Consider the following 18,488-nt stretch of genomic DNA (forward strand, 5'->3'; position numbering starts at 1 on the left):
TCGGTTTATCCTCATAGGTATTATTCTAACCGAACTTCCTGATTGCATTTCGCATGGCCTTTTCACTTACTCCTTCCATTTGTTGCTATCTTTCTCAGTGACAGTCCGCGTTCTGTGCACCAATGTGTACACAATTTTTCGACGTTGTTCTGCTGAAAGTCCACGCATTTCGAAACAAACTAATGAAAATGAATAAACAACTGCACAAGTGGTTAGAGAAGAGTGTAAACAACGGGGCGCAGCCATAAACATTGACAGATTCTGAACCATTACGAAATGGCAGCGGTTTTTGGTTGCGTCCATATTTTCTGGGACAGTCTTTATGTATGTCCAAACAAACTATTTTAATATGCAAAGAAAAGTTTTTCGAAGAATCCCTTAGTAATATTGATGAAAACATGAGTTATATGAGAAAGGCATCATAGCACCACTTGGTGGATGAAAACAGGTTTTTGATAAGAACATCGTCTTACTCGAACCACTTACCGGCTTCATGACTTTTGTTTTCTGAAAAGGCACGGTTCATCTCAACATCAAAACAAGGATTCGTTTATCTTCGCACTACTGGGCGGACTGATTCCAGGTACATTATAAACTGATCCAATTAGTATGCCCGCAATGCCAACGCGCATCGTACTGCAAAGCTATCATTATCGCAATTATCGCGCTAGCACAAACAGCCAGGAATAAAGTAAATCTCGATATAGCGACCGCGAGCTACGAAATAATGAAGCCGCAATTATCCGCTTCTTAATGGTGCTATAGGTAATTAAATTTTCAGCGATGCAAAGTGGAAACGCTCCAAGTGGAAGTGAGTGAGAAGTGAGGTGGTCCCAATACTGCATTGACAAAAGATGAACATAGTGTCTAACGATTGGAAACGGTCATGTTTGTATAATTGACAGCACCGGCAGTGGCAGTAGCTGCAGCATCAGAAGCAACCGGGACTCAATCGTCGATGTTCGTCAAGTGGAACAATGGCACCCGTTGGCATAGAATCCACCCCAGCCGGGTACCGGTTGGCAATGGATGTACCGAGGCATCTTAATTGGTGCAGTCTATGGCCAACTGATGCTGCGGTAGTGTGATAAATCACATAAAAGGTAATGAAGCACGATGCTGCTCCGACACTGCAACCTACACCACCACCTACAGAAAAAGGAAACTGCATCGGAAAGTGTGGATAATTGACACGGTCATAAATGAAAACTGTCCGTCCGTCCGGCGTCGGTGAAGTGCAAATAATTTAAACTGAGCGGAAAATTTCTATTTAATCATAGAAAACTAACAAGCTTATAATTATATTAAAGTGAATGTTTAGATGCTGCTGTGGTCAACAGGACGGTTTATTTCCATATTATAATAATTGCGATTTTATTCACAAACGCCTAACAAGAATAATAAATTATTACTGTGATGGAACTATACTTTTTTCGACACTTTATAACATACATTTTGTGAACAAACCTCTGAAATTTCTCGGCAGCTAATAAAAGGATTTCGGAAAACAGTAGCATGTGGACGGGATTAATCTGATTGTAATATTAGAAACTGTGACGAATTTACATTAGTTCGAGCACTATCGATATAAATACCGTAAACCACAACTAACATCAATTTACTCTGCAAAATTTAGTATAATTATAATAACGCTCTAAGAAACTGAAATATTGTAATGAAATAATAAATAGTCAAATTTTCAAGTGCAGAATGGTAATCGAACATGCAAATTTAATTAAAATATTTTCTCCAATGTTAACAATTTAGATAAAGGGGGCAGTTGTACTGATAATAATTACCTAGATCATGCAAACTATACGCTCGTTCTTCTTTTTTTTCAATTGCGTGGCTGGTTCTAAATAACAAGGTAACTATTTCTATTCGCCTTTTGGCTAACGGGTGTAACAAAATTGCTTACAATGTGTATTATGGTTGGTTTTGCCTAATACCAATAATCCGAAACGAAAACTCAACCCACCGGAAACGGAAACTAAAAATGCCTGGCTGTCCATTTAGGTGTCGAGCATAACAGATGTCGCCCCCGCCCAGCAGACAATAAACTAATAATGGACGTCTGTCAGGCTTTAGGTTCTCCCGCGTTGAAACCAAAACCACTTCACACGGAACAGCCAGCTTAATTGAATTTTTTATTCAAATGACACGAAATTAAGCGGCTGCTGTTGCAGAAGTTGACCCACGGACACCTGGACGAGTTAATTACCATGGCAGAACGTTTCCGTGACTTGAGTTTCCGTAGAATGAAACAAAAAAAAATGCTACTACTTTAACCAGAAAATTTAAAATCTGTGTGAATCGCATGCAATGTGAAAGAGGTGATGAGTATTAATTGAATGTGAAGAACGTTTCAAGAGTATCAAATGAAATAAATACGAATGCAGAAGATGATTTCAGTTGCAAACTGTGGATGCGATCATCGGTGGTGGACGGCTGCGGCTAGCTTTTTCGATCGGCAACGGCTCGGTCCGTTCCAGACTTATTCGACAATTAAGGCTTTCTATGCATGTTCTCTCCATTTCATAGCTGGAACAAAAGCACTAACGATGGCGTTGCGTTGGCCTACGGGTGCATCTCAAATAATCAATAATCAATTAGTTCTTTCGGCGATACGACGCTCAAAAGAAATTAATTAAAAAGCAAGTTGAATTGATTCCATAAATAGCGCCAATCTGTCGAGGACTTTTTATCAGTTGCGATGGAGATTGCCAGTCTTCATTTTGCATAATGGCGAAGCAAAAAAAAAATCCTCCCACACCTGCAGAAATGAGATCAGTTAAACTGCTTCTAGGGCATCCGCTGTACGACCAGACGCCTCCATCATAAACATTTTCGATGGAAAATGCCTTGCCTCAGGAAGCAAAGTTTGTTTTTATTTTACCTCGCTCCCTTTCAGTTAAGCTTTCGTTTCCACCCCCGAAACTCACATCACATCACTATCTACTGACCGCTCGAAGTCCTACGCTCTGCTCCGGGGGCGGCCGACCCGGAGAATCGGGACATTGACGAAGATGAAGAAGCCGGTGACATGTTTGCAAACGGATTGCCGTGGTGGCGAGTGTACAGATCGTGAATCGCCATCAGAATCTTGCGTCGGGCACCCAGTGGTTTGATTTCCAAATTCAACAGGTCCTGATCGGTGAGTGTTTGGAAAACGGTCATGTCAATTTCACCGTTGATGAAGTTTTCTGAAAGCAAAAAAAAAAACACACAAATTCATCAACTTTGAAATACTGATATTTAATAGTAGCCTACCACGACAACAACTTCTTCTTTGAAAACATTTTTGTATTATTAACAGAGTTACAATGATATGATAAAAGTGCATGCAAAACTTAACTCGCCCGTTTTAAAAATTAGTCTTCTGCAAGATTGGTCTCTCCATCTGTGAATAAGCATAATTCCGTGTTCTGAAGCATAATTTTTTTTTCTTTACATTCATGCTATCAATTGACTTGATCTCGAACAACTATGGTTCAAACTATCTTATCTGTGAATTCGCCGTATAAACGCAACTGCATAACCAGGTAAGTCTAAAATGAAGGATAATCTGCTGCTTCTTAAAAAGCTTTTAAGCAACCGAGTTTTTGATAATAATAAAAATGTTAATTTTGCTCCAGCACACTAAAAAAAAATAACGTCAGTGAGTGCAGTTTTCAAAGTATAATTTGTACTGACAAGTGACTGTGATGCCTCTAGTGTTGCGAATCGAAAATCTTTGACAGTGATTTGCTTCCACTTTTATAGAGAGCAACTGGTGCAAATTTGATCAAAATAGTCGATGAAAATGCCGAAAACAGCAATTTGTTAAGTGCTCAAAACCTACAAGAAAACCCTGAGTGTAGCAAGGAATCAGCAGACCAACGAAAAAAAAATGGAAACAGGGATCGTCCGCTGCGCAGCATGATGTTGAGGTGCGTTAAATGTAACCCCGGTCATTCGATCCAACATGTGACCGGAAGGTACAATACCAACTTTCAAACGGTGCAAATTTGACCCGAAGCTCTTCCGATTTGCTCGAAATTTCGACCGATCAAAAATGAAGGGCAGGTGATGTCACAGACATAACTGAAGAACGTGAATACGAACAAAATGTACATGATTTATTCACATTTCCGAGTTTCGATAATCCAAGGAGGGGCCCTCAGGTAAAAAAATAGTGTTAATGAAGATTGCTTATGTACATAATTTTCGGTGCGCCATTTACAGTCAAGAAAAAATTTATTTAATTGGACGAGAATCGATACTTTTTGAAGACCATAGATACTTTTTGCGCAATTAGATATGTTTATAAGGGTATTCTTGTGAGGTGGATGTAGTACGTGCCTCTGAAAAGGGGGATGTAATGTTTGTAACGGTATAACTCCGGAACTACTGAACGGATTTCTATCAAATTTGGCACAGATACTTCTTGCGCTTCAGAGATGTTCATTAGGAAATTTTCAGGGAAAGAGTGTGTAGCAAGTGTCCTCAACATGGGGAGAGAGGGTCAATGACGAAATTTATATAATTTGAAGAGAATCGGGATTTAGACTAGAAGGAGAGGTTTTTGAAAATAAATTTTCATCTCCCATTTTTTGTAATATAAGAGAATGGTAAGAATTTCATGATCGTGGTGGATAGTATTGCCGACGACACGACCAGGCACTCCGAAGAAAAATCTGAACAAAAAGTGTTCGTGAGTGATTTACCGCCAGTTACCATAAATATAGCGACCCCTCGATAATCATGAAAATAAACTTCTTGAGCAACACTGTTTAAGTTGCTATGATCATTCCCACCGTATCTGTCGACGCGATCGGATGTGTATTCGCTTTAATCCAGTCCAGTACAGTCCGCATTAATCCGCTTTCAAGGTCGTTCTTTTGTTTTCGCAGTGTCGATTGTGATCGGACACTCGGGTGTGCGAGTGAGTTGAGTTTTTTTTTGCACCGAGTTAGATATCGTGATTTGTGCTTTTTCTTCGTGGAGGTTTTTTCACCGTCACACAGCCATAGATAGACAATTGTGATTGTGCTTTTTTCCTCACGGAGTTTTAGGCATCTATTGAAGAGGCAATCGACCAAGATCAGGTCTTGGTGGCCGTTTGTTTTTGCAGCCGAACAAGCTAAGTATTGTTTGTATTTTATTGCTATCCTCTGATTATTTCACTTACACCATACATAATCAAATCTGTGCGGAGATAGCTCCGTGTAATAATAATGGTTCCCCCCCCCCCCCTCCGGATGAAAAAATGGAGACAGATCCAAAACCACCCCCACTTGTCCCTACCCCTTCAGCTGACAATAAGATTCCGAGGGTAAAGAAGTATCCCGATGATCCTTTGCTTTCGACCGGTTCCTGTGTGGTCTATTTCCGGACCAAGAACAACAACAAATTTAACCTTATAAAAATATCTCACGAATTGACTTCACGATACTCTACTATTACACGTATTGATAAAGTACGCCCAGGGAAGCTTAGGGTCTTGTTAACCAGCTCAAAGCAGGCTAACGAGATCGTTCAAAGTGATCTTTTTGCGCGGGAGTATTGTGTCTACGTGCCAGCCCGCGAAGTAGAAATAGACGGCGTAGTCACAGATGCGAGCCTGACATGCGAAGATCTTCTTAAGTACGGGGCCGGCGGTTTCAAAGACCCCGTACTTAAGAATGTAAAGATACTGGATTGCAAACGGCTGCATTCAGTGTCGATCGCCGGGGATGGTACAAAATCCTATCCCCAATCAGACTCTTATCGAGTGACTTTCGCCGGCTCGGCATTACCCAACTACGTTCTCCTGGACCGGGTTCGTCTGCCTGTTCGTCTCTATGTGCCGCGAGTCATGAATTGCTCCAATTGCAAACAATTGGGGCATACAGCCTCTCATTGTGGTAATAAGTATCGTTGTGCTAACTGTGGAGGGGCTCACGCGGATGGCTCTTGCGGGAAGAGCATCGAAAAGTGCCTCTACTGTAGAGAGGACCATCATGACCTCGCGGCATGCCCTGCGTACAAACTGCGAGGAGATAAATTGAAACAGTCTCTCCAGTCTCGTTCCAAACGGTCTTTTGCAGAAATGCTCAAGAGTGCTACGCCACCTAAACTCACCGGAAACCTTTACGCTTGCTTGTCAACTGACGAGTGTGATTCTGACGATCCCCAAGAAGGTACATCTTCGGCAGTCCCTCACAGCTATAGGAAGAGGATAAATATTTCCTCTCACAAGCTCCCTAGCAAGGGTTCGAAGGTATCTTCTGAGGGTCCCCCAAAAGTAACAGCAATGGGAAGTGCTGGTAAAATGAAAAAACCAAAGCAAACAGCTCCTGATCTTGAGAAACTCAGATCTAAAAAGGAATTCCCGGCACTTCCTGGGTCATCAAAATCCCCAAGTGTCCCAGAAAACCAACCAGAAAATCGACCGAGTGCTGGATTCATAAAATTCTCGGATATTGTGGACTGGATTTTCACAACTTTCAATATTTCCGACCCCCTGAAACAGCTTATGATGAGTTTTATACCCACAGTCAAAACATTTCGGAAGCAGTCAACTGCAAAATGGCCCCTCATTTCAGCGATTGTATCCTTCGATGGCTGATTTATTGAACGAGGTAATGGATCCGATCACTGTTTTACAGTGGAACTGTAGAAGTATCATACCGAAAATAGACCCCTTCAAAGTATTAATAAACATCTTGGAGTGTGACGCATTTGCCTTATGCGAAACATGGCTAACTTCTGAAATACCAATTACCTTCCATGATTTTAATATAATCCGCTTGGATCGAGAAACCCCTTACGGAGGGGTACTTTTAGGGATCAAAAAGTGCTATCCCTTCTACCGGATAAACCTCCCTTCGATACCAGGTGTTGAAGTTATTGCATGTCAAATCACAATGAAAGGCAAGGACCTTTGCATTGCTTCCGTATACATTCCCCCAAGAGCTTCGATTGGGCACCAACGGCTTTGTGACATCATGGAGCTCCTTCCTACACCTACGTTAGTTTTAGGAGACTTCAACTCTCATGGTACAGGATGGGGCTGTCTTCAGGATGACAACAGATCAACTCTGATCTATGACCTTTGCGATAACTTCAATATGACAATTTTAAATACGGGAGAAATGACACGGATTCCTGCACCACCAGCAAGACCAAGTGCGCTGGATCTTTCCATTTGCTCGACATCGCTACGGTTGGATTGCACGTGGAAGGTAATCCCTGATCCCCACGGTAGCGATCACTTGCCTATCGTCATCTCAATTGCCACCGGATTAAGACCATCGAAGACAATCAATGTTTTGTATGACCTCACACGAAATATTGATTGGAAAAGATATGCAAACTCTATATCTGAGAAAATAGAATCAACACAAGAACTTCCTCCGGAGGAAGAGTACACGTTTTTGGCTGGCTTGATTCTCGGAACCGCGATTCAAGTTCAGACGAAACGTGTACCGGGCGCGAAAACTAACATCCGTCCTCCCAACCCGTGGTGGGACAAAGAGTGCTCAGAGTTAAACGCTAAAAAATCTGCAGCGTATATCATTTTTAGAAAAAACGGAACACCTGATAATTATCGGAATTACGCGGCGTTAGACATGCAAATGAAGAACCTAATTAAAGCAAAGAAACGCGGATACTGGCGCCGTTTCGTTGACGGATTAACAAAAGAAACATCGATGAGCACTCTTTGGAACACAGCCCGACGAATGCGCAATCGAAACACCACGAACGAAAGCGAGGAATATTCTAACCGCTAGATATTCGATTTCGCTAAAAAAGTGTGTCCCGACTCTGTTCCGGACCAGAAGATCTCCCGCGTCGCGACAGCGAATACAAACGAAACACCGTTTTCGATGGTAGAGTTTTCTCTTGCACTCTTGTCGTGTAACAATAAAGCCCCGGGGCTAGACAGAATCAAATTCAACTTGTTGAAAAATCTGCCTGACCCTGCCAAAAGGCGCTTGTTGAATCTATTCAACAAGTTTCTTGAGGGTAATATTGTCCCTCATGACTGGAGACAAGTGAGGGTTATCGCCATTAAAAAACCAGAGAAACCTGCCTCCGACCACAATTCGTATCGGCCGATTGCTATGCTTTCCTGTATCCGGAAATTGTTTGAAAAAATGATTCTCTTCCGCCTAGACAATTGGGTCGAGACCAATGGCTTGCTTTCAGATACACAATTTGGTTTTCGCCGGGGCAAAGGAACGAACGATTGTCTTGCGTTGCTCTCAACCGAAATTCAAATGGCATTTGCCCGTAAAGAACAAATGGCATCAGTCTTCTTAGATATCAAGGGGGCTTTCGACTCAGTTTCAATACATATCCTATCTGAGAAGTTGCATAAGCATGGTCTTTCACCAGTTTTGAATAACTTTTTGTATAATCTATTGTCCGAGAAACATATGCATTTTGCGCAGAATGATTTGTCGACAATACGATTCAGTTACATGGGTCTTCCTCAGGGCTCATGTTTAAGCCCCCTTTTATACAATTTTTACGTAAACGACATCGACAAATGTATAAACACATCTTGCACGCTAAGACAACTTGCCGACGACAGCGTTGTGTCCATTATAGGACCCAAAGCTGCCGATCTCCAAGGACCATTACAAGATACCCTCGACAACTTGTCGACATGGGCTCTTCAAATGGGTATCGAGTTCTCTACGGAGAAAACTGAGCTGGTTGTATTTTCAAGGAAGCGAGAACCAGCACAATTACAGCTTCAACTAAGGGGTGAAACCATAGCTCAGGCCTTCACATTTAAATATCTCGGGGTCTGGTTCGACTCCAAAGGCACGTGGGGATGTCAAATTAGGTATCTGAAACAAAAATGCCAGCAGAGAATTAATTTTCTTCGCACAATAACCGGAACTTGGTGGGGTGCTCACCCAGGAGACTTGATCAGGCTGTACCAAACAACGATATTGTCCGTGATGGAATACGGATGCTTTTGCTTCCGATCCGCGGCGAACACCCATTTCATCAAGCTGGAAAGAATTCAGTATCGTTGCTTGCGTATAGCCTTGGGTTGCATGCAGTCGACTCATACGATGAGTCTCGAAGTGCTGGCGGGCGTTATACCACTTAAAAACCGATTCTGGGATCTCTCATATCGATTGCTGATTCGATGCAATGTCTTGAATCCGACGGTGATTGAAAACTTCGAAAGGCTTGTCGAGCTCAATTCTCAGACCCGTTTTATGTCCTTGTATTTTGATTACATGGCTCAGAATATTAATCCTTCTTCGTTTGTTTCCAACCGTGCTCATTTCTTGGATACTTCTGATTCTACTGTGTTTTTCGACACATCCATGAGAGAAGAGATTCGTGGGATTCCGGATCACGTACGCCCTCAAGTGATCCCTAATATTTTTTATTATAAATTCAGAGCAGTTGACTGTGAAAGGATGTTTTACTCTGATGGGTCAAATCTCAACGGATCCACAGGCTTTGGTATCTTCAATAAAAACATCACCGCTTCGTACAAACTCAGTGATCCGGCTTCAGTCTACGTCGCAGAATTAGCTGCTATTCAGTATACTCTTGAGATCATTGAAAATTTACCCAAAGACCATTACTTCATTGTCACGGATAGTTTAAGTTCAATAGAAGCTCTCCGTTCAATGAAGCCAGGAAAGTATCCCCCATATTTTCTGGGGAAAATACGGGAACACTTGAGAACTTTATCTGGTCGGTCTTATTTAATATCCTTAGTCTGGGTCCCTTCGCATTGTTCCATTCCGGGAAATGAAAAGGCAGACTCATTGGCTAAGGTGGGTGCATTAGAAGGTGAAATTTATGAAAGACCAATCTGCTTCAATGAATTTTTTAGCATTTCTCGTCAGAGGACACTCGAAAGTTGGCAAACTTCATGGAGCAATGACGAACTGGGAAGATGGCTATACTCCATTGTTCCCAAAATATCGACGAAACCTTGGTTCAGGGGGATGAACGTGAGTCGCGATTTCATTCGTGTGATGTCTCGACTCATGTCAAACCACTACACATTCAACGCACATCTCCGGCGTATTGGGCTCACGGAGAGCGGTCTCTGCACCTGTGGCGAGGGTTATCAGGACATCGAGCATGTCGTGTGGTCGTGCGTAGAGTATCGCGACGCCAGGTCGAAGCTACTGGAATCCCTTAGGGCCCGAGGTAGACCACCTGAGGTTCCGGTCCGAGATGTGATGGCGAGTCGGGATAGTTCATATATGTTTCTCATATATCAGTACCTTAAACACATTAATATCCAAGTGTAATCTGATATACCTCGCTCAGAAAGTATAATCTCCACCTACAGGTTCGACACTAATATCCGCCCGATTCTCTCGATCCCCGTCCCTGTCCACCATCTTCATTGGAACTAACAAGATCTTTTTTTTTTGTCACTAACTATTCGTTCCCCCTTTCTCCGTCTCTTCACCATCTCGATGGCAACTAATTAGATCTTTGTAGTTTTCAGACATTTTGTTTCCATACCCCCTATTTACCTCGGTTTCCACAATATTTATTTTTTTTTTCATTTTCTTCCGTAACATCACCATCACCGTCTACGGTTCTACGCTCCAGTCGATGACCAGCATGCGGGCCACCCGCCGGGCCTTCGTAGCCTGGGGGTGTTTCCCGCGGACCCACACGAACCGAAAGGAATCGGCCATAGATAGCGCCATCTGGAAGACCCATGCAACATACAATGGATTCTAGAAAATCTAAGACGACATAATCTAATGATACTATTCTAGTTTTAAGTTAGTCGTTAATTAAGATTAGAAAATACCCTTGGCATCTTAGAGCTTAAGCAGTGTGCCTAAAAATATATTATATTGTTGAATATAAAAAAAAAAAGTTGCTATGAACTAGTTACCAAGGAGCGCTATAATAAATAAACAAATCATTTGAGAAAGTTGTGAAACTTTTATAGAAATTTAAATTTTGTTTCAACGTTCTTTTTAGATTTGCGCCGACCACAATAGTACAATGACTAAATCTGGTACTAGAAGTAGTGTTGCGACAGAGATGCGTTACCTATATCATCCAGAGCTACCCATTAGCTCTATCTTCAGTGTATTCATCTAGCTCATCCATGATGACGGTCTTTCTTTTTAGAAATAACCAGTCGAGTTTCCGGAACACATCACTTTTGCTTAACATACTGTCAACCAACCCGGAAGTTAGTACCAGTCTTCACGAAATGAAAATGAGACTTCATTGTTAAATTGTATCCGACACTCTTTACATTCGACTACTTCAACAAGTTCCAGCAGCCTTACGGTAGACCGTAGTTACAGTCTGTTTTCTGTTTGAGACACAAATAATCAAATTATTTGAAGGAGACCTGTTTGCACTGGAGGCTTTCGATGTGCACTTCAAAACCTATAATTTCGATCAGATCTAATATACTGAGAAATTTGATTCCCATGCTGTTCAAGTTCCTTTCATATTCATCAAAGTATACACGCACTTTGCGATAGAGATGGGAAACTTATCGATATTTATCGATAATATCGATATTACCACGATATCGACGATATCGATAATTCAGAGCATCGACAAAAAATATCGATATTCGATATTGCAACCATGGAGTTAAGTAAAATTATAGTTTCATATTATTACTTCGCTCGTGTAGTTTTTATCTAATATTAGATGTTCAGGCTATGTTAAAAAATACGTAAATTAAATCTTACCTAAAATCAAAGACATCATATTAACTAGATATTCAGCTCTCATATTTCACGAACAAATCATTGGCAACATCCTTTTTAGCGAGCATGGCACCCTCAGGCGAGTCCGCATTGAATCTCATACATAGAAGTAGAAGAGAGAAATGTCAAATTCGTTTGGCGCACACGAATAATACGCGCCCATACAATTGACATGATATGTTGAATGTGATGCCGTGCATGGCGTTACTGGACTGAAGATTAATTTCGCTCCAAGCTGACAGGATCTGCTAAAATTTACTTCCTGCACGCAACTCTTCTAAATGGCGAACAGTACTTAATGTTAAGTATTTTGTTGGCAGCGTGTATGCTAAGTATTGAGCAAGCACCAGAGAAAACAGATATTTTCTCTTATTGGGAAAATTACATAGAAATTTATTGCACAGCGTCTTTTGATAATTCTAGCAACATCAGTTGCCGCTGAAAGTATCAATTCAACAGCGGAAAACACGGCTTGTTTGAGTCCAGGGATTTTTCAATTTTTGAAAATGTAATTTGTTCGACTGTGAACCTAATATTAATTTTTGCAATCAAATATACTTTCTTATTTTAATAAATTCTGATTAACCTGGTGACAAATATCGATATTTATCGATAATATCGATATTGAATTGCGATATATCGATATTATCGATAACTGATTTTATTCGATATTTCCCATCTCTACTTTGCGAAGACCTCTTCTTCTTCTTCTCTATTCGCAGCTGACATCCGTCACGCTGCTGCTGCGGAAAGGGCTAGTAACTTTAGACTATATGCCCTGCGAAGACCTCAAATCACTGAGAGTAGAAGTAGAGGAGTTTCCAAAATATGACAGCGCATTGTTTCACAACATGTATGCTGATTAGTAACGAGGGTTGAACGATTTGGAACAAGGGGCGAATTGAAATGGTTTTACTATAGAAAGTCATTATAAAATAACAAATATGCTTTCAATACCAAATTCTGATGATAAGACTGATAAAAAGTTTCGCAATGACGGATTGAATGACTGCAAAACTAAACACCATTTAAAAACTCATTTACATAGCAGATAGTCATTATAGATCTAAGTATGGTTACGTTGAACTATTTAACATACATCCATGAATATTGAATTGTCTGGAAGTCATTTTTAATATGTTCGAGCATCAGCAAGCCTTAACGAAGACCTCTATCCGATTAAAATAAATAATAATTCGACTCGAGGCAGTTTGTTTTGTTTTCATTTCCCAAGTCTCCATAATATGCAGTAACCAAGGTTATGGTAACTGTTATTTAAAATCAACTTGTGTTGCCAGTTTCAATAGTTTTTCAGGCATTTTCGTTTTGACATTACCAGTTACTGAGGGGTAGTTAAATTTGCGATACAGTTTCGATAGACGAGTGGCAGGTCGTGTCGTCGGTATTACTGTTGTTAATTCTAGAGCAACGTAATTTTCTTTAAGTAATTTCAAATAATCTGGTAACATTTTGCCGGGAAATTCAAAGAACTAAGGAGAAATAATATTTAGCTGCCTATGAACGCGAGTGTATTTAAGTCTCAGCATAACTACGAAACAATAAAAAGAATCGCCACCAAGTTTGGCACATGTACCAAAGGTGGGATTCGATATTTTTTAAAAAGCACAGATACTTTCTACATTACTGCAGGTAATCATGAAGGAGATCTGTAGTAAGTTCACTGGCAAAAGGAAGTTGAATCAAAATAGATTATAAAGTTATTTTGAGGGTGAGAGAGTGGAGTAAGTGCCCTGAACATGGAAAGTGTAAGGTAAAATTTATCGGGTCTTACGAAAAATTGGTACTTCTCCACGAGTACAGTATATTTCTAGCAACTAAGTGAGGTTCACAAAAATATTCACAAGGGGGAGAGGGAATAAGCATTTTGAAGCAGATTTGAATTGACGAGAACATACAATCAATGTGCATTTTATTATGTACATAGAGAAAACTGTCGACCCAAGGTGATGGAAATAATTTTACAACAACATTTGTATTAACTGAATCGTTATTCTACAGGTTTGCCTCCCCGATGAACGACCAAAATGGTTAAAGCCTTGGTAAAATAAATTATATAAAAACGTTATTCAATAGTACGAATGTAGTTATGATGTTAAACAGCCTACGTTATAAAATAATCATTATCAGATGGAAAATTTTGAGCAATTCATGATGTCATAAAAATTTTTAGAAAGAGGAGGGAGTAGCAAGTGTTTATAGCCATGGAAGCCAAAGGTATTGTAGATCGAATGTGACGAGGAAGTCACTGATCATTCGCAATCTGAACATGAACGGAGTATTGTTCAATCGAATTACCGTCTAAGTTATGTTTCACTACAATCAGAGTATTTCACTAAGCAGGACAACTTCTAGAATTTTTTTCGGCCTTCCCTTCACGAAACATTTCCGAGGAACGCCGGGTAATACAGCTAGTGAAATAATATTAATAATTGATACAAAATAAGATACTGTAAGTGTTTAAAACCTGACCATATTTCTACGTGTATTTTTCTTTGAGTTTTTGATTTGCATCCCTATGTAGAAAATAAAAATGTGTTCCACATCAAAACAAAGAACTGCAAATTTTAAAAATCTTTCTAGGGAAATGAAGCTTTGTAAACATAGATTCTTGAAAAATCTTCATTTGTTAGAACACTTCCAAAAACTGATTCCATACAAAATCATTTATTCGAAATGACTATCGAGAAATAACGGTACAATAGGATTCCTACTCTGCAGCTTTCATCAAAATCTTGCATGGGAGTAAAAAGAAATTTTGAAACGGATTGATATTCTGAGAAGGTTAGCCTTCGTTAATCTGATAATCACTACGCACTTCGAAGAAGGATCTCGGCATTAGTTTTGCAAATATTCAAATAATTATTGGCTGCATCAAAGACGAATTTTTGGAACTTCTGAAGAAGCCACCATAAATCACAAACTTGCTTCAAATCAGTTCAATAGATAGCAGATAGAAGGTTAGAATTGTTGACCTAATTAAGCAGAAACAATGATGTTTCGCAGTGTTGTAAAAATGTTGTATAACATTCACGTGGAAGCTATCAACCATACTCCGATATAATCGACTTATCAACAGCTTGAAGAATGAGAACCATTTAAGAACGGAAGAATAGTGTGAAAAATAATTTCGACTTACTGATATAATGTTCCAGTCCCAGGTTGGTCAGTATTGAGGTAACGTCATTGTACTGCGATAGCTGCTCACGTTGACGCATCGGAGTGACATCGATCATCGTGGTAGTCATGTTGAGGCGTGACTCGCTACCGGCCGCTGTGCCGGCACCGCCACCACTGCTGCTTCCACTGCTGCTGTTCGCCCAGCTCATATCGCAGGCTTCCAACGGGACCGGCGATGTTTGGCTCAGGCCCAGTCCTTGCCAGGACGGTGTCGGTGTGCGCAATTCGCCATGCTGCGGTGGAAGGTGCATCGCCTTGTAGCCGGCAACGACGCGTGGGTCAAAGTTAAACACGAAGGTATCGTTGAGTGTGCTCTGTAGAAAATCAAAAAGTCAGAATATCTAAGACACGATGTGATGGTTCCTGGCTAACCTTCTGCTCGTAGGGCATCGGCGTCCGCTGGTCGACATAATCCGTCTGGAACTGGGGACTGTCACTGTAGCTCATGTGACGACACCGGTTCGATGCTGATCCACTCATTCCGCCGTTGTCTGGTGAACTATTTATAAGCGACGTAGAAGCTGAGCCCGAAGATCCCGGTATCGAAGTGTTGCTTGCCTGCAGCTGCTGATCCAGGGAACTGTTGCTGCAGTTCAAACTGTGATAGCCACTTGAGTGATCACCACTCGCGCTACTATTACTGGTATTTTGGCAGGTTCCATTGTTACAAGTGCTACTATTAGAACTGCGGTTACTCAAAGGCAAATGGTGATGCTGTGCTCCAGGTACTTGCAGAAGTGTTTGCCCATGAGAAGAGTTCATACCGGGATGCAACTGAGGTTTTCCCGTGCCATTATTGTAGTTACCTAAGCCCGGTGGGACTGTAAGTGGATGGTGCATTTTTGTTGGTCCCAGGTGGAAGTTTTGAAATTGATTTCGCATCTGATTCAGGACAAATTCCGTAGCTGGAGCCGGAGATGGCCATGCACCGGTAGCGAATGGCATTGGGTTGATTGGAGACAATGGCGAGAACGGTTGCGGCGTTGGACCGGCCAACATTTGGGACACATTTTGGGAATTCTTTGCCAGCTCGTTTGGTCCCAGGTAGGACCGTGGAATGTCGGCTACCACATTCGGACCGGTGCATTTCAGCAGGTTATACCGGGCATCGTAGATATTCGAGATAAACTTTTCGATTCCTTTGATCACGATGCAGAGGGTACTCTGGCGAGACTTTTGTCGCACTGAAATGAAGACATCATGCGTGAACATCAATTTGGCGATCTCTTCCGAATCGACCGTGTTTTCCGGATAGTCGAATATCAATGCAATTGGTAGACTGCCCTGTTTCAATTGAAAACAAATTTCGATTACAATCATCTGATCTCAGGATAAACCATAGAAGAAAAGCATTTTGCCACTATTGCAAATTGCTTTGCTTCAGTACATTCTTACTATTAATTGCTGTCGTGCCAGATAGACTCCGTTTATCGAACCGGTAATGGTCACCTGGGAACGCTTGATTGGTTTTATGTTCACATCGTTTGCATCAGGAAACATTATCTGAAATGGAAAATGATTGCATCGGAGGCGAGAGTCAGGATGGTGAGATAAACAAAACAATCAATGACTATTAACAGTCAACCCACAATACTAGCAGATAGTAGAAAGAATGAATATTCGATTCCTGGACCAGTGGTTTGGGATTATCAGGTCATGAAATTAAAACGCCCAAAAATTGAATTATATTTACAAGAACAATGAACTTGGGACATTTAAGTATTTCCATATGTTTATACTAAAATGATGTGCATGAGGAAGTTGTAGGAAATTAACGGACACTAGAAAAGTATATACGCTGAACAAAGGTTTAACGTTTTTCCTAGTATTGAAAAATTGGTCGAACAAATAATACTACAAAAACGTATTTATCATATTTTTTTTTCCATAAAACAACTTTTGTAAATCAACATTTGACGCAATTTTGATAAAAATCTGTTCAAAAATAAAGAAGCTGCAGTTTGAACTGTTTACAAGCATTTAGAAAATTTCGAGATTTAGATGAAAATAATTACCAGATTATGTGTGTTTTAGCTAAAGAGTATGATTTTATAGAAGTGATTTTTGGTCATGTTATTCGAGAAATTGACGTTATCGTAGAATCGTCCTGTTTGAACAAGTCTACATATCCAGTAGCGGATATTCAGAAAAACTTATACCATTCCCTGTGATATGCTCAAATTACCTGATTCAATAAAAATCTCAATACAATGACAATACTTTCAAAACCTGCTTTCGAGAAAAAGTGTTTAAAGTTTTTTGTCTATAAAATCAATTGAAAAAATTTATTACTCCAGGGAGCCTGTAGGGTCTAGCATTTTAAAAAAATCATATTTTTTCTTTTATAATTTATTATAATGAAACATTTCAAGAATGTATTTTCCAGAGTTTCGTTCCAATAGGCTTCAAGATTTCACAGAATATTCTTGAAATGTTTTACTATAAGAAAATATAAAGAAAATAATAAATGATTTTTCAATAGTGTTAGACCCTACCTGCCCCTTAAATGAGCAATTTAATGGGAAAGAGATAGTTTGCAATGTCACATTCCGCCAGGTGTATTTTTCGCAAAATTGTGCTTGCGCATTTTTTTTTTTGCGAGTCTATTTTTCCTTAACTAAAGTGAAGCTGATGAAAAAAATTTACGTGGTTCATAAATGATCCCAATCGATAATTGCATTAAGAAATAGTTCATGGTATCACCAAATATATTATATATCAATATGGATCACTTTAACGAATTCAATGCAAATCGAAATAGACATCACAGTAACACCATCTCGTGACGGAAAAGGCTATTAGTTCAGTCATTATTCAATTGTAGTATATAAATGTTGGTAAAATTCTTGAACTAACATTAAGATTAATTTGTTTAGTTCTGCGTGCACTTTTCACACATATCTATATAAATAGGAATTTTTATAAAAACAAAATGTTCTCATCCGAGTTAGAATCAGATTGCGATTCTGAACCGTATTTACAGCTTATTTTTTCGTGCAGTGTATATCGAGAAATATTCCATATATTTGGAGTTTTTTTTTATTTTTTTTTAAACAACTTTTTATTGGAATATGAGTTAAAATTAAATTATTAAGATTTAAATTGGGTGCTCAGCCACAAGTGGTGACTTTTCAGCCCTATTATATATATGATTTGGTTATTACCATGAGGACATTATTTGCTTCCGCAATTCTGAGATTTTTGTGTAGGGAAAATTCTAAACCTACTTGTATTGTGTAATGGGGAAAAGGAACTTATATACTAACTTTCTAATTAATACAGAGAGCGAATCGATTCAATTGAAGATTGCATCGATTTTTGTCGGAATTTGCTTATAATATTATGTGACATTACATCTAATGGTTCTATATTTGTGAGTCTGTGTAACTCATTTGTACTAAACCAGGGAGGACGCTTCAAAATCATTTTCAGAATTTTATTCTGAATCCTTTGAAGCGTTTTCTTCCTGGTGGAACAACAACTTGACCAAATTGGTACTGCATAAAGCATGGCTGGTCTGAAAATTTGTTTATGAATTAACAACTTGTTTTTAGACAGAGCTTAGAATTTCTGTTTATAAGA

The 18,488-nt window shown here is 39.8% G+C and overlaps 1 protein-coding gene across 1 annotated transcript in view; it reads right to left on the minus strand.

Annotated features, from left to right (window-relative positions):
- Window positions 1-1,423: 1,423 nt before the first annotated feature.
- LOC131428784 (protein bicaudal C) overlaps window positions 1,424-18,488 on the minus strand; it is a 56,317-nt gene continuing 39,252 nt past the window's right edge. The window contains exons 7-10 of the mRNA XM_058592828.1: window positions 16,302-16,409; window positions 15,279-16,190; window positions 14,866-15,220; window positions 1,424-3,203 (exon numbers count right to left, since the gene is read on the minus strand). Of these exons, the coding sequence (XP_058448811.1) occupies window positions 2,956-3,203; window positions 14,866-15,220; window positions 15,279-16,190; window positions 16,302-16,409 (1,623 nt within the window). The 3' untranslated portion in view covers window positions 1,424-2,955. The remainder of the gene's footprint in view (window positions 3,204-14,865; window positions 15,221-15,278; window positions 16,191-16,301; window positions 16,410-18,488) is intronic.

The sequence above is a fragment of the Malaya genurostris genome, chromosome 2 (assembly GCF_030247185.1).
Source record: "Malaya genurostris strain Urasoe2022 chromosome 2, Malgen_1.1, whole genome shotgun sequence".
In the NCBI taxonomy this organism is placed as follows: Eukaryota; Metazoa; Arthropoda; class Insecta; order Diptera; family Culicidae; genus Malaya; species Malaya genurostris.